Source organism: Acanthopagrus latus, chromosome 19 (genome assembly GCF_904848185.1).
Source record: "Acanthopagrus latus isolate v.2019 chromosome 19, fAcaLat1.1, whole genome shotgun sequence".
Taxonomy (NCBI): domain Eukaryota; kingdom Metazoa; phylum Chordata; class Actinopteri; order Spariformes; family Sparidae; genus Acanthopagrus; species Acanthopagrus latus.
Window position 1 is genome coordinate 551,339 of NC_051057.1, and position 20,846 is coordinate 572,184.

At 40.6% G+C, this 20,846-nt stretch overlaps 1 protein-coding gene across 3 annotated transcripts in view; it reads right to left on the minus strand.

Annotated features, from left to right (window-relative positions):
* palmdb (palmdelphin b) overlaps nt 1–18,670 on the minus strand; it is a 93,004-nt gene extending 74,334 nt beyond the window's left edge. The window contains exon 1 of one of the 3 annotated variants that reach the window (XM_037079423.1): nt 18,612–18,659. In XM_037079423.1, the coding sequence (XP_036935318.1) occupies nt 18,612–18,626 (15 nt within the window). In that variant the 5' untranslated portion in view covers nt 18,627–18,659. Of the gene's footprint in view, nt 1–8,292; nt 8,428–18,611 lie in introns of those variants that run through there. The other 2 variants (XM_037079424.1, XM_037079428.1) reach the window with 2 other exon arrangements.
* Between the last annotated feature and the right edge of the window lie 2,176 nt (nt 18,671–20,846).

The window sequence follows — 20,846 nt, forward strand, 5'->3', positions numbered from 1 at the left end:
TATATTTGCATTTTAAGTAATAAAGAATAACCACATATTTGTGGTTTTCACAGTAAAAAAATTTAACTTCTTCCAGTCAGATTTTATGGTTTTTTTTTTGTGATTTTAGGTCCATTGTGTTAATACAGTATGTCAAAATAAAAAAAAAATAACTGTACAGTCACACGTGAGGTTGTGCTGACAATAATGACACCAAGTAAATAGTTTTTAAGGTGAAATATAGTATATCAAAAATAGTCAAAAATGGCCAATTATACCCTGGAACATCGGATTTCACAACAAACCTAAATATCCCTAATGTCCCACCTTCAAACACAGCCTCATTTGACCATCCATGAAAAACCTACTTAAACTCCCACTTTTCTATTGGAATATATACTTCCTACGGGTACTGCACTAGTCATAAGAATTTAGTAAGCATGCGGGATGAAGGCATTTGTGCACCAGGTGTGTTTTTTTGTATGTGTTTCTTTAATCCATCAGCTCATTACGTTAAAATATGCACAGAAACCTTGCATACTGAGTCCTACTTTATGAGCTGAGATGGAAGAGATCACATGCCCACTGTCCTGTCAGTAGAAGTCTGTTATATGTACTATATTGTTCACATTCATGCTCATCCCTCTTGGACACCCACACACGCACTGACTAAATCCAGCACAGCATTCATGTCACACAGTGAAGACTGTAGATATTCGTTGCTCAGCTTGCATATATTTCTCAGGTATAACTGTAAGGAGTTATGTAGTTAGTACCCTTTTTAAATGAATCATTGAATAAAATATTAAGTCATTTTGACTAACTGTAAGACTTGCTGAATCAACAATGCATCCTGACCTCCTTGATGGGAGGTTGATAGTGTAAAGTGAGGAGCTATAACAACCTCTCAGAATAGAGTGTCAGCCTTCACTTCTGACACACGAGACTCATCATTCAAAGGCCACTAAAGGTCCTTCTAAAAAGAAAAAACGTAAACAGACATTGGAACAACCAGTGCTGTTTAAACCCACTTGGAGTTCAGTATCACCAGGCTCAAACAGTATGTGTTTCTTATGTTACAGTGTTGAATAAATTAGCCCTGCTGTTCGGAAAATACACAGTGTGGGAGGAGGATGGGAATTGAAGGAATGCTGAGATTAAAAACACCAACAACTGTCGGCTGTCATTGACAAATACCAACTTGACAAATTCATGACCACGAGATTGTTATTCATTTCGATTGCATCAACACAACCTGTGTGTATATTTAAAAAAGGGTACAACCGGCAATTATCGAGATGACAGATGAGAGTAGTATTTCCAGATAGTGAACTACTGGCACTGTATTAAAGATCCCATATTACCACAAAAACATGTTTTCTCTGGTCTCTGCATATATAAGCTGGTCCTCCTTGAGCCTTCCAAGTCCCAGAATAAGGAAAGCAAGTGATTCCTGCATGGTCTCTGCAGCCCACCCACTGGTAAAACAGAGCTCCTACAGCCTGTTCAGATTCAGCTCATTTCGTTACCTAACAAACGGATTCATTTTTATAGGCAGGCCTCCTCTTCGTGGTGAGATGGGGGCGTCCATCCCCGAGGTGAAGTTTGGTGTGTCCAGCAGTAGGATAGCAGTGTTTCGCAATGTCATCGCTCAGAGTTAGACACGCAGATTGCTCTGTTGTAGGCTGTAAAAATCAACATAAGTGCCTATATTCTGTCCCAGTACAGAAGAAGAGAAGCGACAGTGGTTGTGTTTCACTTTTTAACAACTGCTGGCTGCGGTTCATGTAAGTTTGTGTGTGTGCTAACCACTTCACATCAAACTGCTTTGGTAATGAGGGTCAGTACAAAGCTGGCTTAGCCTCGACACGAACCCTCGTAAAAGGATCAGTCCCAACCATACTGGACCCAGCAACTGCACCCAAGCCACATGTAAGTGTCACTGCGGTTTGATAGTTTTTATAGTTGCCTACAAGTATGGTGAAGTTAGCTGGAAACTGGCTAACTAGTTTGCTCCGCTTCGGTCCACTATGCAATGGTATTTGAAGCGGGTTTGCTGCCTGTGAAAGGATACTCTATCCTGGCTGCTTTTCACCAGGTTGTCAACTGCCCAACCAGGAAGAACAGGACTATTGACTTACTGTGTGCCAACGTTAAGGAAGCATACAGAGTCACCGCCTTCCTCCCACTGGGCAAGTCATACCACAACCTGGTTTACATACAGCCCCAGCACACCCCCCAGGTCCAAAAGCGAGCTGTCACCACTCGCTCCATCAGGAGGTGGACCCCTGAAGCAGAGGAGGCCCTGAGAGACTGCTACAACACCACGGACTGGGATGTGCTGCTGAGTGCACATGATGATGAGGACATCAAGGGGATGACTCACTGTATCACAGACTGTCTCAACTTCTGTGCAGATGTGGTTGTCCCCACCAAGACTGTTGAGTCTTTATTCAAATAACAAACCATGAGTAACACATACAGTCAAGGCTGTCCTCAACAAGAAGAAAAAGGCCTTCAGGAATAAAGACAAAGAGGAGATGAAAGCAGCACAGTGGGTGGTGAAACGCTGCCTGAATGAGGCAAAAGACTCCTACAGGGAGAAAGTGGAGCAGCAGCTGAGGGAGAACAACATGAGGGAGGTCTGGGAAGATGTCAGAACCATCACAGGCCACAAAGCAAGGATCAGCAAGGGGGGGAAGGTGTGGAGAGAGCAAACGACTTGAGCAACTTCTTCAATAGGTTCAGCCACTCCACTCCACCCCCCATCGTCACTGCAGCCAGTTCCCCCCCTTCCAGTGCATCTCCACCCAGTCAGCACAACAGCACCCTCCTCCCCCCCCGACGGCCGCAGCCACCCGGTATGGTTGAATGAAAGTACCTCCGCGAGCCATAGTGATACATCCACCATAAAACATTAGCGCATGCTACCATTAACTAAAAGGCATTGTCTTCCTGAGAGGGACGTGTAGCAGGCAAGGCTCTACAACAGTGCGTTTACATGACACTTAAGAAAACCGAATTACTGGCTTAGTCCGACTATGATTGGATAAAATGCATGTATACACCTTAGTCTGACTAAAATGGGACCAGATCGGATTTCTCATAGTCGAATTAACCCAGATTATTCGATTGATGGTCGCATTACTCCTGCATGTATATGTTCCAGTGGATCGGATCGGATTTTGCATTCTGCGCAGGTGTGAGATTTTTTCCCCGGGGCCATAAGCCGGAAGTAGACGGATGGCAGCCGCAGTGTCTTTCCTCCGAAATCACCGCAAGAAAGAGCAAGTGTACAAAGATGTAGCTTCATCTCGCTCTTTGTACGCCATCTTTCTTGAATGCCAAGGCAGTTGGTGACGTAAAGAGGTCAGCCAGAGGTGTTTCTGGTACCACTAGTTGAAATGGGTACAGCACCACCTAGCGCACCGGGGTATGACATGCTCCGGCCCAATAATCCGATTTTCTCACCGGCATGTATACTCGGACAATTCCAGTTGTCTGATTAAGTGGCACAGTCAAACTATGGCTGTAATCCAACTGAGCTGTGCATGTAAATGCCCTGCAAGTAAGCGTTGACAGAGGGAGCTCATTAGCATTTAAAGGTGCAGGCCCAGAAAAGGCCTGCTCCCAGTAGAACTCAGGAATTATTACTTGAGCGACTTTTTGACATCTGAATTTCAGGACCATGGATGGGTTTGGAGCAATGCATATCGAATACAGTGTTGTTGGACCTATGACAGCTGTGTGAAATTGATGAAAAACAGTGTAATATTGGACCTTTAACCATAAAAGAGTCAACGCTTAGTTGTTGATGTTTAATCGCACACAAACCTAGTGTCAACCTGGGTATGAGACCTAAGAATGAACCAACTTTCTCCATATTTGCCTACTGCACATATTAACTAACCCAAACCTCAGTGGCTCTGTGAATTCTGACTTCTATTGTCCGTCAGACACAAAGGAGTAAATGCTATAAATGTTTGTAAGTAAATGGTTGTGGTAAAATTAACCTTGTACGTTTTTATACCATACACCAGACAAAACTGTCCAAGGAGGTTTCTGCAAAGGGGTGTTCTCACAGAATGCGAAGTGAATCATTTTCACAAATTGTACTCCTTGCAATGTGCCAACTGCGCATAAACTGTGAGCTAACTAGCAAAGCACAGTGTGTTTGTATTCAACTCAGCCTCTGATTGGACTTCGACTCACCAGAAACAATGGTTCTCTCTGCTATATACTATATACTATATACTTATAATTAGTTTCTCCCCTTTTCCTCTGACGAGATTCATGTAGCCCTCAGAAATGCATAGATTTATCACTCATGTTAGCAGTTAATTAACATCACTGCTGTTCTTAGACTAGTTACTTAACAGCACAGAGCCTGCAGTGAGTCCAGAACTATATATTTTACATTGTTCCCTTAGCCTCTGTGCTAGACACACAAGTAAGATGATTTAAATTTTCTAATCTAAGAGAGCAAACTTACTTCGCTGTGTGTATTGTATGCTCCCATACACTTCCCCAAGCCTTCATTCCTCAATGTATGTTTAAGAAAAGGCTTTTCGTTATATGATCTTTTCAATATCAACATTGAGATTAACCATAATAAAGGGATGTCTATGTGGCTAAAATTAATATAATATTGCTTCCACTGACATGTTGTTTTGGTTGTGTGTGTGTAGATTTTGGGCTGAACAGTGAGATAATTTAAGTCTAGCACTTATGTTGGCAGATCCTAGTTCCGGGATAAATAAAGGTTGAAATTTGAGTGACGAGGAACAAGGAAGGAGAAAGGACTTCTGAAGGTCAAGCTGCTGGTTTGCTCGTCCACCTGTTGACACTATGTAGGCCTGAACCAACACTGCTGAAAATAGAGATAGTGTCTGATTCACAGCTGGACCAACCTGGCACTGTGCTGCACATGCACAACTTGAATATGGCTGAATAATGCCTGGTGTAAAGTATAGACAAACACAGCTGGATTTAGACAATCCAGATGGTCAAAGCCAACTAACAGGGGTGAAAGAAAGTTGCATATTCAAATGTATCTAATAGCAATAAAAGTGAGAACTCCCTCTGGACAAATGTAATGACTGAAGTCAGCAGGAATATCAGATGAGGATGAGGAACAATAATAAATGATGTGGGCACATGCCAATGCAGGACAAAGCAAAGGGAGCCAAACAGTCTGTTGGTGCCATTTCAGAAGGTACTTAAAGTAATTACAATGCTCTAGTTAGCCAGATATGTCATTTGTGAAATTTGGACCTATGTGTGTAACTGGAGAAAATAAAAAAGGCAACAGAGTGAAAAAAAATGCCTGAAATTATAAATGGAAATAGCTGTTTATTGTGTGGTTTGTTCAAGTATGCTTTCGAAGGGAAGTTAGGACATCTCCAACTGTGTTTCCGGTGACAAAACCAGGTGTTTTCTGTTTCGTCTCACCTCAGACACTTGACATTTATTATACTTTTAACTTTAACTATATATTCTTACTCAGTTAATGTATTATTTCCCAGTTTTTTTTAAATATTCTGTCTGTTGGTTAGGTTTAGACAACAAAAACACTCATCTATGTTCGAGAGGAAAAAAGCATGGTTTTAATTTGAATAGAAACTTTCACAATGATAACAACATGTTAGAAAGGATAACTTTTCCCTTGTGTAAATATTACCAGACTTTTACCCAAATCACACAGCTATGACATTATAAAAACGTGATTGGTCAGCAGCAATGATGGCCCTGGAGCAACATTAATGATAAAGTTCCAGGAACAACACCAACACAGTGTTGTCAGATTGAAGCCAAAAAATTCTCCCAGTCTGTGCTCAGAATCTTGATTTCATAGTTTCATCCACCAAGTCAGTTTATTTTTTCCCATGAAAAGATGTTGTAAGGAACCTCCATAGAGCTAGACATGTTCATATCCCTTGTGTCCATGTCCATGTCCCTTGTGTTTGATTACAGGTGGTAATCAAACACAAGGGGCTGTTGACATTTCCTCCCACATTCCCATATCTGTTTATATGTTATAACCATGATCCATGCCAGACTCTAGTCCCAGTGACATGACCCCGATACCCTCCTGTCTGTCTGGCCATTAAACCAAGGTCCTCCTGATTTCTAATCCCTTCTCCATCCTTAATCTGATCCCTGATGGATTAGGAGAACACTGGGTAACAGCACATGCCTTCACCAGTCTACAGCATGGTCTGTCAAACACCAATTTATCAAGGTGATATTGGCCTTCACCAATGTTATTATTGGCTTCAGAGGGAAAAAATACAGATTATTCCTTCATTCTAACATGGAAAGACTTAATAATACACTAACATAATAACATATAATAACATATTTTAACATATTTTAACATAACCACTTTAACATATTACTAGCTCTCACATGTCTTCTTGCATACCACAGGTGTCCTGAATTCAGCAATTTGAAGGTCATTAAAAAGTCTGGGAACCAAAATTGATTTTTTCAAATGGATCTGAATGTCCTTTTTGTACTTGCTTGAGAATTTAAAGACTTTTTGACATGTGCATCTTCACTTTCTTAAAGGAGGAAATTATAGCCCAGTCGCCAGGGTAAAATGTTTGCAGTTTACAGTTCTGCAAAAATAGGCTGAAATTCATCACAGGCTATACTATACTATATTCACATTTCCATGTCGTATCATGTTCTCGTTACATGTTTATAACCTGAATTTCGTGTTGGGGGCAGAGGGGACACGTGGATTTAAAGGCTGCCAGACTGCTTATTGCAGTTTTAGACTACTTGATATTTACAAGGAGACCTTGAGACCATTTTCAGATGAGTTTGTGGCAACAAAAATCAAATATTTTTGATGGGAGGTCAGGCCATCTGTAGCCATGTTTCTGGTGAGGATAGGATCAGGTCAGGATATTTCCAGCCATGTTTGTGGCAATCAAGCAGCTATTTTAAACCAAATCCTGTTTTCTTTACCATGTGGTTTTTGTGCCTAAACTTGCGCACCATAAGCACAGCGCTGTGACAAGAGAAGAATTTAAAAACTGTATTGAAAGAAATGTGAAGTTATAACTTGAAAATGGGCAAAGTCTTGACTCATCTGTGCTTTTGCAGAAACATACTTTGCCAACATTTATTCTGGCAAATAGGTTGGAAGATTGTTAATATGACATGAAACACATCTGACAAACAAAGAGCAACTTTATCATTATTATATATTTTATTTATATTTTAGCTCTGATTTGGTCTTGATCTATAAACTCCTCAGAAATTTTGCTGGCCCTCTTGTCTATTTGTGCGTATTGAGTACAGAATACAGAGTTGAAGTCAGGACAGGATTAGCCTATATTTCAGCATAGAAACTTAAGGCACAGGGAAACACTTTGCCTGGCTCCATCCAACGTTAATGCCAAGATTAGCCCCTCCCCCAAATCCAAAAAGTGTTATTTTTGCATTTGTTTGTGTAGGGATTAAACAAACACCTCATTATTGATGTAAAGAGGTGTTGGTAGCTGTACCTTTTAACTTTGGACAGAGTCAAGAGATTGATATTCGCCTGAACATCTAACTCATAGAAACAACAGCCAGCAAGCATATTTCCCCAAAAAGTGAACTACTCCCATAAACAGAAATCCTGGATAAAACTCTTTCTCTGTTAAAGAATATGATTGTAGACCGTATTTATGATGAATCTACTTTTTAAACTGTAGGTGCAGTTTGATTTCATGTCTTGATAGGTGTGAAAATGAGCTCTCTACTTTATTAGCATCTTCCCTCTGCCACATGTGCTGATATACTGTTCTCACTGGAATAAGTGGGAGGGAGAGGGCGCAGGTTGACTGGTTTCCTGTAGGCAGCCCAGAATTACAGCATGTATGTGGGAGTGCATTTATTAGATGCAAATGCGTGCAGGTTTTAGCTGATAATATGTTCATCTTTACATGTTTTAATGAAATTTCTGAGTGGTATGCTTCTATGGTGAGGTATCTTGTTGTTGCATGCGTGTCCGTCTGTGAATAAAAGTATTTGTTAGTTGAAGCTAGACCCCTGCTGGAAGTCTGCAAGCAGCCAACAGCTTTAAGGAATTAACAGATTATAGAATCAAAAGACCCTTGTGGCTCATTGGATATTATGTAACGACAAGTTTACACAGGGTAACTGACTTAAGGTAGAAACTACATAGAGTAGTTGACAACTCCGTCATAATCTCACCATTGTGCTCTCTAAGATTTGATGAGAATATTTACCCCATGAAAGCCCCCAGCTTCATGCATGTGGCAGAGGTAACAGTAAGTGATACAGAGGTCTACTCACCAAGTGTGTGCTGTGTGTGTCCTTGAGCAGGTGTTCGCAGAGTGTGTGTGGAAGGTAGAGATCACTCTCGCAGCGTATCCAACATTACTGAGCCCGAGGTTGAGCCAGGAGATTGTGTAGGCTGAGAGAGATTCAGACAAGGAAGACTCCCTCCCTCCCTCCCTCCCTCATTCTCTCTCTCTCTCTCTCTCTCGCTCTCTCTCTCTCGCTCTCTCTCTCGCTCTGTCTTTATCTGTTCCCTGTGTCTGTCAGAGCCCAACCATGTGCCTAAAATACCTCTGTCAAACAAATGCTTCACACATGCGAGCACACACACACACACACAATACAGGTGCATGCTGCATGAATGCTGCAATACACAGCAATACAATGTCCTACTTTTCTCATCCATTTTTCATTCAGAGGTATTTGATATTTTACTCACTCACTATTTAGTTTAAAAATGATCATTATCAGCAGGGTGTGAAACATCACTGGAGCCTGGAAAAGCCTAAAAACCATCTCAGGGAAGAGGAAACTAGACTCCCATGCTGTAGGGGATCAGACTTGTGTGAAGACATGGACCTGCTCTTCAATGGGTTTGACCAGACGCCTACCCCTCCCCTGGCCTGCTGCCCCCCACCTCGTCAATCGCCCCTGTTTACAGCCCCATTCTCACCTTGACCTCACTTTCCACTGCTTTCATGTTGTAGACATCCCCCACTGCCCCCCTGACATTTTTGAATATCAACCTGGCATCGGAGTGGACGACACCATCATTTTCCTCCTGGACAGATCACTGGACAGATTATAACACCTGCACCTACAGCCTGTACTTTTGGAGGACTAACTGGAGCTCGCAGGGGTGAACGAACACCACACATCCTGGATCCTTGACTACCTCACCAACCAGCCACAGTCCTGCTCTCCTCAGTCAGCCAACTCGTTATAGGAAGCTACTCACTACAGCCAAAGATTGCTACAGCAAAGTGTATGGAGAGCAGCAGTTAGCTGTTACTCTGTTGATGAGCGGCCCCCTATATTTTTGGAGCTACCTTCAAATTCTGAAGCCTCAAAATGGTTGTCATGTGGCATCACAAAGAAACTACAGAAAACAGAATCATTTTTTGAGAGTGTTCATTGTGCAGTGTACAGAGCTACATTCGGTGCATAAATGTACATCCACTGTACAATGTGCATGTAATCTGTTTTGATGACATACAGCATTACAACCAGAAAACTAAATCTTTTACAATTTCACATGTAAGACTTGCTTAGCTAATGGCACCAGTATATCATTGTTTTGAGTTTAGTTTAACAATTTCTAATTCAACTCACAAAGAACAGTCCTAGTAAATCCAATGTCCCTTTGACTGTGAGTTAGCTAAGTTTTTTTTTTTGACGAAATCCCCCTCTTTAGGCAGGTATTCACTCTCTCAGGGGACTCTCACATTCCCTCAGCAGTACCTGCGCACACAAGTGGACAGAGCTCACTTCCCTTTTGCTTCACGGCAAATTGAACCGTCCCATACGTCAATTAACATCAAAATCAGCTTCTTTCAATCACTGATGAAAAAACTGATTTTTTTCTGAATACATTTTCATCATCAGTACTCAACATCATCAACGGGTTGTGTTTTGGTTAGGTTTGGGAAGATATCACCCTGCCGTAACTGCTCTGCCCAGGCACTGGCAACAGATTTTAGAATGTGATGAAATCATGCATCATACAAAACCATCCAAGGATGGGATGAGATTCACCTGTATGTGAAACACATGATTATATTAAGCAGCCATTCCCCAAACTTAATAATGGCATGGCCCTCTCATAAACTGGAAAATCCATGCTCGAATGCATGCAATGAAATACAGTGGTGCAGGTAAAGGTCAATAGATTGCATATTTATCAATAGGAAACAGGCTGAAACAAAAACCCAGATAAATAAAGAAAAAATAATTTAACGACCTTGTTGTATTAGCTCTGATTAAATATTCACATTTAAAACTGTAATCACACACATTTTTTGATAATTTCAAACTTAAGAACAAGTTAATGAGCACAAGTATCAGTATATAAGCAATGCTTTGTGTTTTTTAAGCTTAAAAGTACTGCTTGGTCGGCACGGTTTGTATCTTACTGTGTGTGTGTGTTCAGCTGTCCATGTCCATGATGGGCATGCACACCCATTAATCCTGACATGCAATTAATGTACCACTCCTCTCCATATTTAGCACCTAAGAATGAGAGTGGTGTGGAAAGTCATGTATCTGTATATCTGCGTGCCATTCTCTTTGTGACTCAACTACAGTTATGCTGAACCCATAAAGATCAAACACTCCTGGTTTAAGAATATAACGCACACTATTTCTGAGAATTCAGGCTGTCAGACAGTCATAGATGTTATAACGCAGAAGACATCAGTCCATCTCATACATCATTGTTAGAAAAATATGACTCATTCTTGAGTTCTCTTTGAAATACTGCTCTTGCTAAAAGCTTTAATTGGAGAGGTTGCTGTTGCCATAGCAACATAACCCACTCCAAATTTGGACACTGTTGGTAGAAAGACCAGAGAGAAGGAATGCCTCCCACAGTTCTGCTTTTCAGGCAGTGCGTCTTGATTATAGCAGGATGTTCATATATATATATATATATATATATATATATATATATATATATATATATATATATATATATATATATATATATATATATATATATATATATATCTTATGTTGTAACATAAGATAAATAATGACAGCATTGGACACTCTACTGAATTAAATATCTGAGATACACAAATTCTTGCAATGATTTGGCTATCAATACCATGCTGATTAAACAACGGACTAGATCAGGGGTGGGCAAACTTTTTGACTCGAGGGCCACAATGAGTTCTAAAATTTGACAGAGGGGCCGAGCCAAGAACAGATGGATGGAGTGTTATATAAATTACATACAGGATTTGACCTATTAATGATTAATGATTAATTTAATTACATTTCAGTTGAATAAACACAGCAGGGAAAACTCACCATCAGTTTCAGTGGGAACAGTGTTGTTGATCTCCCTGTTTTGTCAGTGCATCAAAGTCTGGAGTAAGTTTTGTTGTGGCGATTCTCAGGACAGTTATCCTGGATCTGTGACGGGCTTTGTTCATGTTCATAACACTGAATGTCTGCTCACATACATAGGTCGAGCCAAACAAGGCCAGCATCTTCTGTGCTGTCCTCCGTAGGTTTGGAAAGGTGGCTTCGTTCAGTGAAGCATAAAAGTCGTTAAGTTTAAGAGTGTTGAACTTTTCCTTCAAGATGGCGTCAGACTGAAGATCGATCAGTTCCAATTGCACCTCATGTGGTACTGTTTCAGGGTCTTGTGAGAAGGGACAAGACACGAGCTGAAGTGACTTTTCAATGTTTTCAAAATCAGAGAACCGGAGACTGAATGCAAAATCACAAAGCCAGTTCTGGTCTCGTAGCTCAGGAAATTCGTCAGATTTCTCATTGAACTCTAAAAATGCGCCGATCTCCTCTTTCAGGTCCCACACGCGTTGAAACACTTTGCCCAAACTTAACCACCGGACACGAGAGTGGTAAAGTAAGTCCTGATGATCCGCATCAATTTCCTCCAGGAACGTGATGAACTGACGATGCTGGAGTCCCCTTGCGCGTATAAAGTTCACAATTTTTACGACTGGATTCACAACATGGTTAAGCTGCAATACAGACTTGCAAAGTGATTCCTGATGGATGATACAGTGAAGGAAAATAACATCCTGTTCAGGGTTTTCCTCTTTTACTTTATCCTGGATTCGTTTCAGCAGCCCAATGTTTTTTCCTGTTAAATTTGGTGATCCATCCGTCGTGACATTGGCAAGTTTACTCCAAGGTAGTTTACGTTTCTCGATGGCAGCAGACACCTTGTCATACAAATCCTCTCCCCGCGTTGTTCCCTTCAGGGACTCCATGGTCAAAAACTCCTCCGTTATCTCAAAGCTGTCATTTATTCCTCGGATAAAAATTAGGAGCTGCGCTGTGTCTTTGATATCATTACTTTCATCCAGTGCGAGTGAATATAACTGAAAGAACTCTGCCTTTTTGTTTAGCTGGCTGGCTATATGTTGATCAATTAGTTCCACACGGCGAGTCACAGTCCGACGTGACAAACTGATTTTTTCAAACTTGCCTTGACTTTCCGGACACAGAACACCTGCAGTCTCCACCATGCAGTCTTTCAAAAACTCACCTTCGGAGAAAGGCTTGCTAGCTTTTGCTAATTTGAATGCCAGCAAAAAGCTTGCCTTGGTAGTTGACTCCTGAAGCGCAGTTTGTCGGTGAAAAAAATTTTGCTGGGTCAGTAAATTGGCTGCCAACCTCTCAGCCGTAGCTGCCCGTTCTTGCGCACACAGCTTGCTGGCGTAATTGGCATGCTTCGTAGCAAAGTGACGGCTAACATTGTACTCCTTAAAAACCGCAACACTTTCTTGGCATATCAAGCATACAGCCTTTGATCGGACTTCTTTGAAAAAATATTTTGTCGTCCATTCTGTGTTAAACACTCGGCACTCACTGTCGACTTTTCTTTTCTTTGATAAACTCATGTTTGTTTTTAGAAGGGGGAAAGCTTTACCGCGGGAACCGAGAAGAAGAGAGTGCTTCTTCTGGGAAAAGCTTAACCGCGAAGAAGAGGGGGCAAATGCTCAAGCGCGCCATCTATTGGGGAAATGTGGGCATTACAGGGGAAAGTAAATGAACAAGGTTTGCCGGTAACGGATTAAAAAGACCAACTGGCCCGCGGGCCGTAGTATGCCCATGTCTGGACTAGATGGTCTGACATTTTTGTTCATTGGATGTACTAAGGTGGTGGGTAAAATGTTCAGTAGAAAGTTTGTGTGTAAGGTGCAGTGAGGGATATTACATTATCCCTGTTTGTATCCTACCCCAATCTCTGCTCTTACAGGCATATTTGCCTTACAGGCTTTTCTTTTAAAAGTACAATGGCATGGATATGTCCATCGTCATCCCAAGGGTGTGCAGATTCTAGCCCAGGCTCTTCTCGACTCATGTTGACACCACTGCAACTAACTCCTGGCTAGTGTGCCTGCATGTGCTATTTGATTCCTGCAGCTTATCCAGACTGCAGCAGCTCGGTGGATCTTGAACCTTCCTAAGTTCTCCCACACTACACTGCTCCTTCACAACCTGCACAGGTACTGCTGGCTGCTTAAATTGGATTCAAGCCACTGATTTATGCGGACTGTGCTGTGAATGCTGATCCATCCATAGACTCCAGCCCATCCAATACACTCTGCCACTGCCAACTGCCATGGTACTCCCTCACTACAAGGGAGGGCAATCTACCACTCAACAATATCATGACTGCTTGGTGTCCTGGCTCCACATTGGTGGAATGAGCTCCCTATTGACAGCAGGACTGCAGAGACTGTACACATAGTCCATCTCAGACTGAAAACAAATCGTTTCAGATTTGACACCTTGGCTAATAAAAACACCCTCTCGTCTTGTATTCTCTTATTGTTGTATATGTAGCAGTTGATGCAATTCAATTACTTGATAAAGTTTCATGGACATATCCACATAATGAAATGCATGTCTTGTATGTTGCATTGGACAAAGGCATTTCATTAATTTTTTTTTATTTCATAGAGACAATGTTATTAAACATACTTTCAGTAGAGAGCACAAAACTGACACACTGCACACAGAGTTTATAGCCCTTGCTAATAATCTTGTCCATATTGTGCTTTTACATGTACATTGTAATTCAATGTACAGCATAATCAAAACATATTGTGATTAAAATAATGTTTGTCATGATCAGCACAACCATAGAGCCAAGGACCCTGCTTTACTCATAGCATAGTAATTGTCATTATTTCAACATTATCCTCATTGTCAAAGTGTAACAGTATTACTCTTGTGCTGTTAGTCTGGCACTCCCATCTCCATGGCAACCGCTGAAGTGAATTTTAGCTCCAGTCTAAATATAGATCCCTTACAAACACACCAGTTGGGCAGCCAAACCACAGTGATATATTTCAACAAAGACAGATGAAGAGTGGCTATGGGAGAGAATGGACAGTACTGACTGTTATGGGGCTAACACTGAGAATCAACTTGAAACACAAAAGGTTGTTTCACTCCTAAATGATCTCTGTGGGCTGTAAGGCAGATGGGAGAGTGGTTACCTAGGGCAGATTCCCCATTCAGCTGTCCAAATCATGATGTGTGTGATGATCTACTTTTAGCCATTACCTCACTTTTATAAAATATGATGCATAGCAAACTGAGTCACAAAGTGTAATTGATATGAGATAGAATACTATCAGGCCCATTTCTTCTATGTACTGATTAAACATAAAGAAATATGCTACAGAAACTGAAATAAAGGTATTAAAATTGTATTTATAGACAATGAGGCACAATCAAGATTTAGGAATAATGCAGGACCAACCTTGAGGTCATCATTTTTATTAGGGCCCAAGCAGGTCTCGACCTGCGAGGTCCCTATTGTTTTTCGAATTATGATTTTTTTTTGTCCCAAATGATCACATTTTTCACTGCCTGAACATACACCAAAACTCACCAAACTTGGAATATAAGTCACACCTGCCGAAAATTTTTAGAACCTATTGTTGTCCTGAATTCCCACCACTAGTTGGCGCTATAATCAAGGAAAGTGTGTTTGTCACACAATGGGGTGGCTGTAGCTCAGCGGGTAGAGCAGGTCGACTAGTGATTGAAAGGTCGCTAGTTCAAATCCCAGCACCGGGCAAGGTTGAGCTGCATGTCGAAGTGTCCTTGAGCAAGATACTGAACCCCACATTGCTCATCAGTGAGGGCCCTGCGATGAGCTGGCGACTTATCCAGGGAGTACCCTGCCCTCGCCCTAAGACAAGGCTGGGATTGGCTCCAGCAGCAACACCCTGTGACCCCATGGAAAGGGATAAGCGGTTACGGACAATGACATGACATGACATGACATGACTTTGTCACACATTCAAAAACCTTATATCCATGCTTTCGCTGGATTGTGCTCAATCTCGTGTTATAGGCCACGCCCATTTCCACCTACCATTTTTTTTCTCAAATTCGCAAAATGTCGCAAACCTACTTTTTTGAAACTCCTCCCAGGGAATTTTACCGATTTGCACCAAATTTTGCACACAGCATCTGTGGACCCTTCTGACAAAAAGTTATTAAAAGAATTTTGATATTCCAAAGAATACTAAAGTTATTAAATAACAACTTCCTTCAGATTTCGTTATAAACAGGAAGTGTTGCATATCTCCACATTGGCGTGTCCAAATGACATCAAACTCAGGATACTACTTCCACAGGACTTGCACAAACTGAGGCGTTGTGCAAGATTTTGGGTGATGACCACAAGGTGGTGCTCTTTAAATTGAAGTATTTTATATCTCAACATCGGTTGGGCAGATTAACACGAAACTTGGTACAATTCTTGTCAGTGCGCTCCTGAGGACAGATGAAGGATTTACCCATCCGCCACTAGGTGGTGCTTGGGTGGCAGTCTAATCAATATTTAGCACTGTGCCCACACCATAACACTTATGGAAATTAAATTGATAGGGGTGCTGTAGAATGGCCCCTGTAACTCACACACCAAAAATGACCAGCAGGTGGCACTATTTTCAATGCAAAAGCGTTTCTGGCCCATAATTCCCACAAAATATGCTGCACATTGTGAAACCTTATAGCTACGTGTTGCCTGAATTCAGCTGAATTGTAGGGTGTAGGCTCACTTTCGCGCTAAAAAGCAAAATCGCAACAAATGAAAAACTTACTTTTTCAAACTCCTCCAAGGTGATTTGACCACAAAATACAGCTCTTAGAATTACCATGGCCCGGATGACTGAAAACCTTCATCAACATTAAATGAATGTGTTGCTTAGATATATTGTTGTGTCCTATATTAAATTTTAGGCTTTTTGTTTCAGCTGCAACCTATGCAGGAGTAAATAAAACAATAAGAACTTTCAGATCATATAGCACATATAAGGCTTTATTGCTTCAATCAGTGACTGTTCACAGTGTCCAACAGCACAAAGAAGCACAGGTAGTTGCTGTGTCAAGAAAAGCACTGAACCACTGCTAAACTGCAGCTAAACCAGCTCAATCCACTTTTTTCACATACCCAAGACTTTTTTCACATCCCAAGACCTGTAAACACACTTAAATGTGTAACATTTATGGAGTTAACTGACACACAAACTTCTATTTTTTTGTAGTGGGAAAGAAAAGGAATGCTTTCATTTGATTGATTGATTCTGAAATTATTACACTGTTCTATAAGTATTCAGTAAGACACGAGAGCAATATAGAAAACAGCAATGACAAAAACTTAAAATCTCTTAAAATGTAGATAAACAGGAGAAGATGACTAAACCACTCTGCATTCTCCACTGTGTCTCTAATGAATGGAAATGTATGGAATCTGTGGAAATCTGTGGAACTGATGTAAGGCTGTCTATCTCTCTGAAGAGGACTTCATAACACATCCACAGCCTTCCACCCACTCACATTCTGTCCTGGAGAGGAATTATGCGTGTGTGCAGCTATGAGCAACAACAAAGCAGAATGATCAAGCTATTACAAGGGAGAAAAACACAGAGCATGGCTTATAGTCATCAGACATTAAAATAATGGATTATTAAAAATATAACAGTAAAATAACATTTACTAAGGAAAAAGTTAGGAGCAATTAATCAGCAAATAAATCAATTATGACTGAGTGGTTCCTGAAAAACTGATTCAGGGATTATATAGTAGATCATGAAAAGTTACAAGAGAACAGTCTTGCCCTTCATGATTACTAAAAAAATGGTAAGTAATGGCAAAGTAAACATGATGTCATAAGGGGCTGAATTAATTGTTGGTGGCTGATTAAATATTAATCAGGATGAATTCATGAAGAACATTGTTGTCATGTTGATTCACATATACTTGTGAACTATTCATAGCCTAATCATTTATTAATATCGTTTCTATTAGGTTGTTCTCTTCCCTCATCCCTTCTAATGTGAATACAGAGAGACTGATTTATAATAAAAACTATCTAGATGTTCTGGAGTTTGACTATATCCTATATCATATAGTCCTCAGCAGCAGTTCACTCTGTTACCTTAAAATATTAGACCTTGTCATCCACAATTACTTAAATGTTCATTCTTCAAAACATTAATTGACAGAACTATCTAAACTCAAGGTGCACTTATTTGTGCTTTTTTTTTTTAAATCAGGTTGTGGACGTGAGCTTAAGAAACAAAATGTGTTTTGGCTAAATTTGATAAGTCTTTGACTGACCTTGTGCTGTACACAAACGATAACTCCAAACTGAGGTACCCCAAACCTTATCACAGCTGTTCTATGCAGTCTATGTGTACTAATAAAAATAATTATATAAACTATAATTGATGTATATTGCCTTCATGATGGTCAAAATGTGAAATTTGACAGCAATTGGACCACTGTCTAGTAACAGAGATCAAATCTGAAATGCCTCCACCTTTGAAAGCAAACAAATAAATAAAATAAAATAATAAAATTCATGGTTTGTAGAAACAATAGGGAAACTGTCATGCTTTAGTCATGAAGCTAACCACCAAACTGACTGAACAGGGGCCTATTTGGTGAAATAGTGAGAAAGAATAGTGCGGTCTGAACTATTTCATATTTCTTGTGATGTTACTGGTGTGTCAGCTTTAGATTTAGATAGAAAAGGCACATCCAGCATACCCATGACTAAATGGCTAGTTTAGGCCCACTGTCACTCTGCTCCTTCATGGTCGACATTTATGAAACATTTCTCCAATCAATGTGACATGATTAGGGAATGATCTTCATTGCATGATTTGGCAGAAATATTCTCATATTCATAATGTCTTTCTAGTAGGTGTGCTACAGTTCCACCTTGCCTAGACGGGCATTACACAGTGTCAATCAGTGTGTTTACATACACACACAAGAAAACCGAATTATCGGATTTCTCACAGGCGGATTAATACACCTAGATTATTCGATTGATAGCCCTATTAGTCTTGCATGTATCCTGTACGCACCCACCCGCCCGCCGGCGGGCGATTTCAGAGAAGTGACTGTAGTCTACACTGCGCAGTGACGTATCTCGCTTCAACTTTCATCATTACGGACGTACTATACGTCGTTAGAAAGGGTAGAATCTCAGCAATTCATTCAACCAGTTGATTTTGCAGAAATCATGAGCACTAAACCATAAATCATTGATATTTAACAGCATGGTAAACGTGAGATACAAGAAACACAGGGCGACTCCCTACCTTTGACGCGGCCATAAAGCCGTAATATGTATCCGATCCTCAATTATTTATATTCCAGTTGTCCTTAAGAATCCACTGATCAAAAGCATCAAAATGGTTTTTCATAAAATTATTCCAGCTTGTGAATATCGTCCTGTAAAGTCCACTTGTTTACCGTCTACCAACTTTGTTTGTCAAATAAAATCCAGATTTTACCGGCCGTATCTTTATTTTCTCTAGTTCCTGTATGGTGTTGTTGGATGTGCTTGTTTTCATCACTTTGCTGGCTACAAAACAAAAGTGTCCCCATCTTTTTCTGTTCAGTTTTCACCCCAGCACAGCCCGTGAAGTACATGGAGCACTCCTTGTTTAAAGGGCCAATCGGCTTTGTTTACTGTTTTTTGCCGCCTTAGTACAGGGATAGCGTTTTGGCTATCAACATGTCAATCACTCAGGCTTCTAGCCAATTATTTTACCTTTCCAACGATGGTAGGCGTGCCCAGGTCCGTTATGTACGAGCCGAGGAATATCGCTGCGTCTGGCAGCTAGCGGGCTAACTTTATGCAGCAGCACTCGCACCGGACATTTAAATTTTTTTTGACGGCAATTTTCACAGTTTACAATGGCGAAATCCACAAAAAACACTAAATATGTCCGAGAAGACCTGTAATGGATCATGGCATCATCTGATGAAACTGAAGACAGTGAGTAGGGCTCTGAGAGAGAGGAGATGTTTGCTCAGGGCCTCGACAACATTTTAGATCGGTGAGTAACGTTATCTTTGATGATGTTTGATTTATTTATTTAGCCATGAGTGAAATTTGAATGAAAGTTTGTGGGAAGGGGTTCTTATGCTTACAGTAAACAGTACAGTATACATTAGCATTTCATAAATGACGCTAAATGGTTAGGGCCCCAGGGGCTAATTAGCCTAGCTAGCTAGCCTCAACTACTCAACCGAAGCTATGTAATCCTTGTAATTCTGTTCTATGATGTAATTCTCTTTGAGCCTCTAATTCCCTTTTATTTAGATTTTTTTTGTTTTTTTATCAAGCTTATAAACAAATTGAACTAGATCTTTTTCATTGACCAGACACTGGGAATATTCCCCGAATTCAACTATTCTGTTTATGTACGGTTATTTTCCTGATGTTTTTGTGTAACATGTAATATCATATATCTGTGTTTATTTGTTTCCTATGTAAATAGCACCTTATTGAATTGCATTTATATATTTTTATCATTATATTTGGTAACATTTGTGCATTGCATTGTGTTTTGTAGGTCACAGTCTGAAGACAGTGACGTGGATTGGGAGCCTGAAAGTGAGGCAGTCAGACGCCCAACCCCCTCTCCTGCTGAAGGCGGTCATCAGAAGGCATCAGTGCCAATGATCCTCCTCTGCATCCACCAGTGCTACCTCCCCCGCTGCGTACATACAGTATTAGTACATTGAAAGATAATAAAATCCTTGTTTGAAATTCACTTCAGTATGTCATTTTTGTATAATGGTTACTATTCTGTAGTGTCTTGTCGCATGACAGGATCTCAGTATGGCTACCTAGAAGCGTGTGGAAACCCCTCCGACCACCCATCAAATGAATGTGTGAAAAAAATTATCTTTTGAGTCACGGAGGAAGGCTTTATAGTCACCAAAATGCTTCAGTAATGTTTCTAGTGTCACAGAAGTGAGTAAAAGCATTTGGCACAATTTGGCCATTTGGAGACGTTTTGGAGAGGTTTGTGGACGCCAGTGACACCACAAACTAAAAACTCCAAAACTCTCATAAGGTTAGGCCTAGAAGTCTAAAATTTCATCCAGGTGTAGTTGACAAGATGTAGAAGGTATGTGGTATATTGCCATATGCCTTACATAAAGCACCTCCGAATTACTGTTATTCAAAGATGACCTATTTTTTTCGAAGAAAAAAAAATGTTTTAGAGCCATGTGTGTATGGTACATGCTAGGAAACTAAAGGTTCTCAGCTTTCAAGTGAAGTATCATACATCCATCTGGGACTTGTAGTTGTTGTGTTATAAGCTTTTCCATTTGGGTATGCTAAATAGGTGAAAATTACCAACAAAGGTGGGTGCGAAGGGGATAAGTTACGTCAGATCGGATCAGATTTTTGCGTTCTGCACAGGCTCAAGATTTTTTTTACCATGGCCGTGAGCCAGAAGTAGAAGGATGGTGGTGTGCATCTAGTTTGTGTAATTATCATGTACACCACATACGAAATGGACAAAGATGTAGTT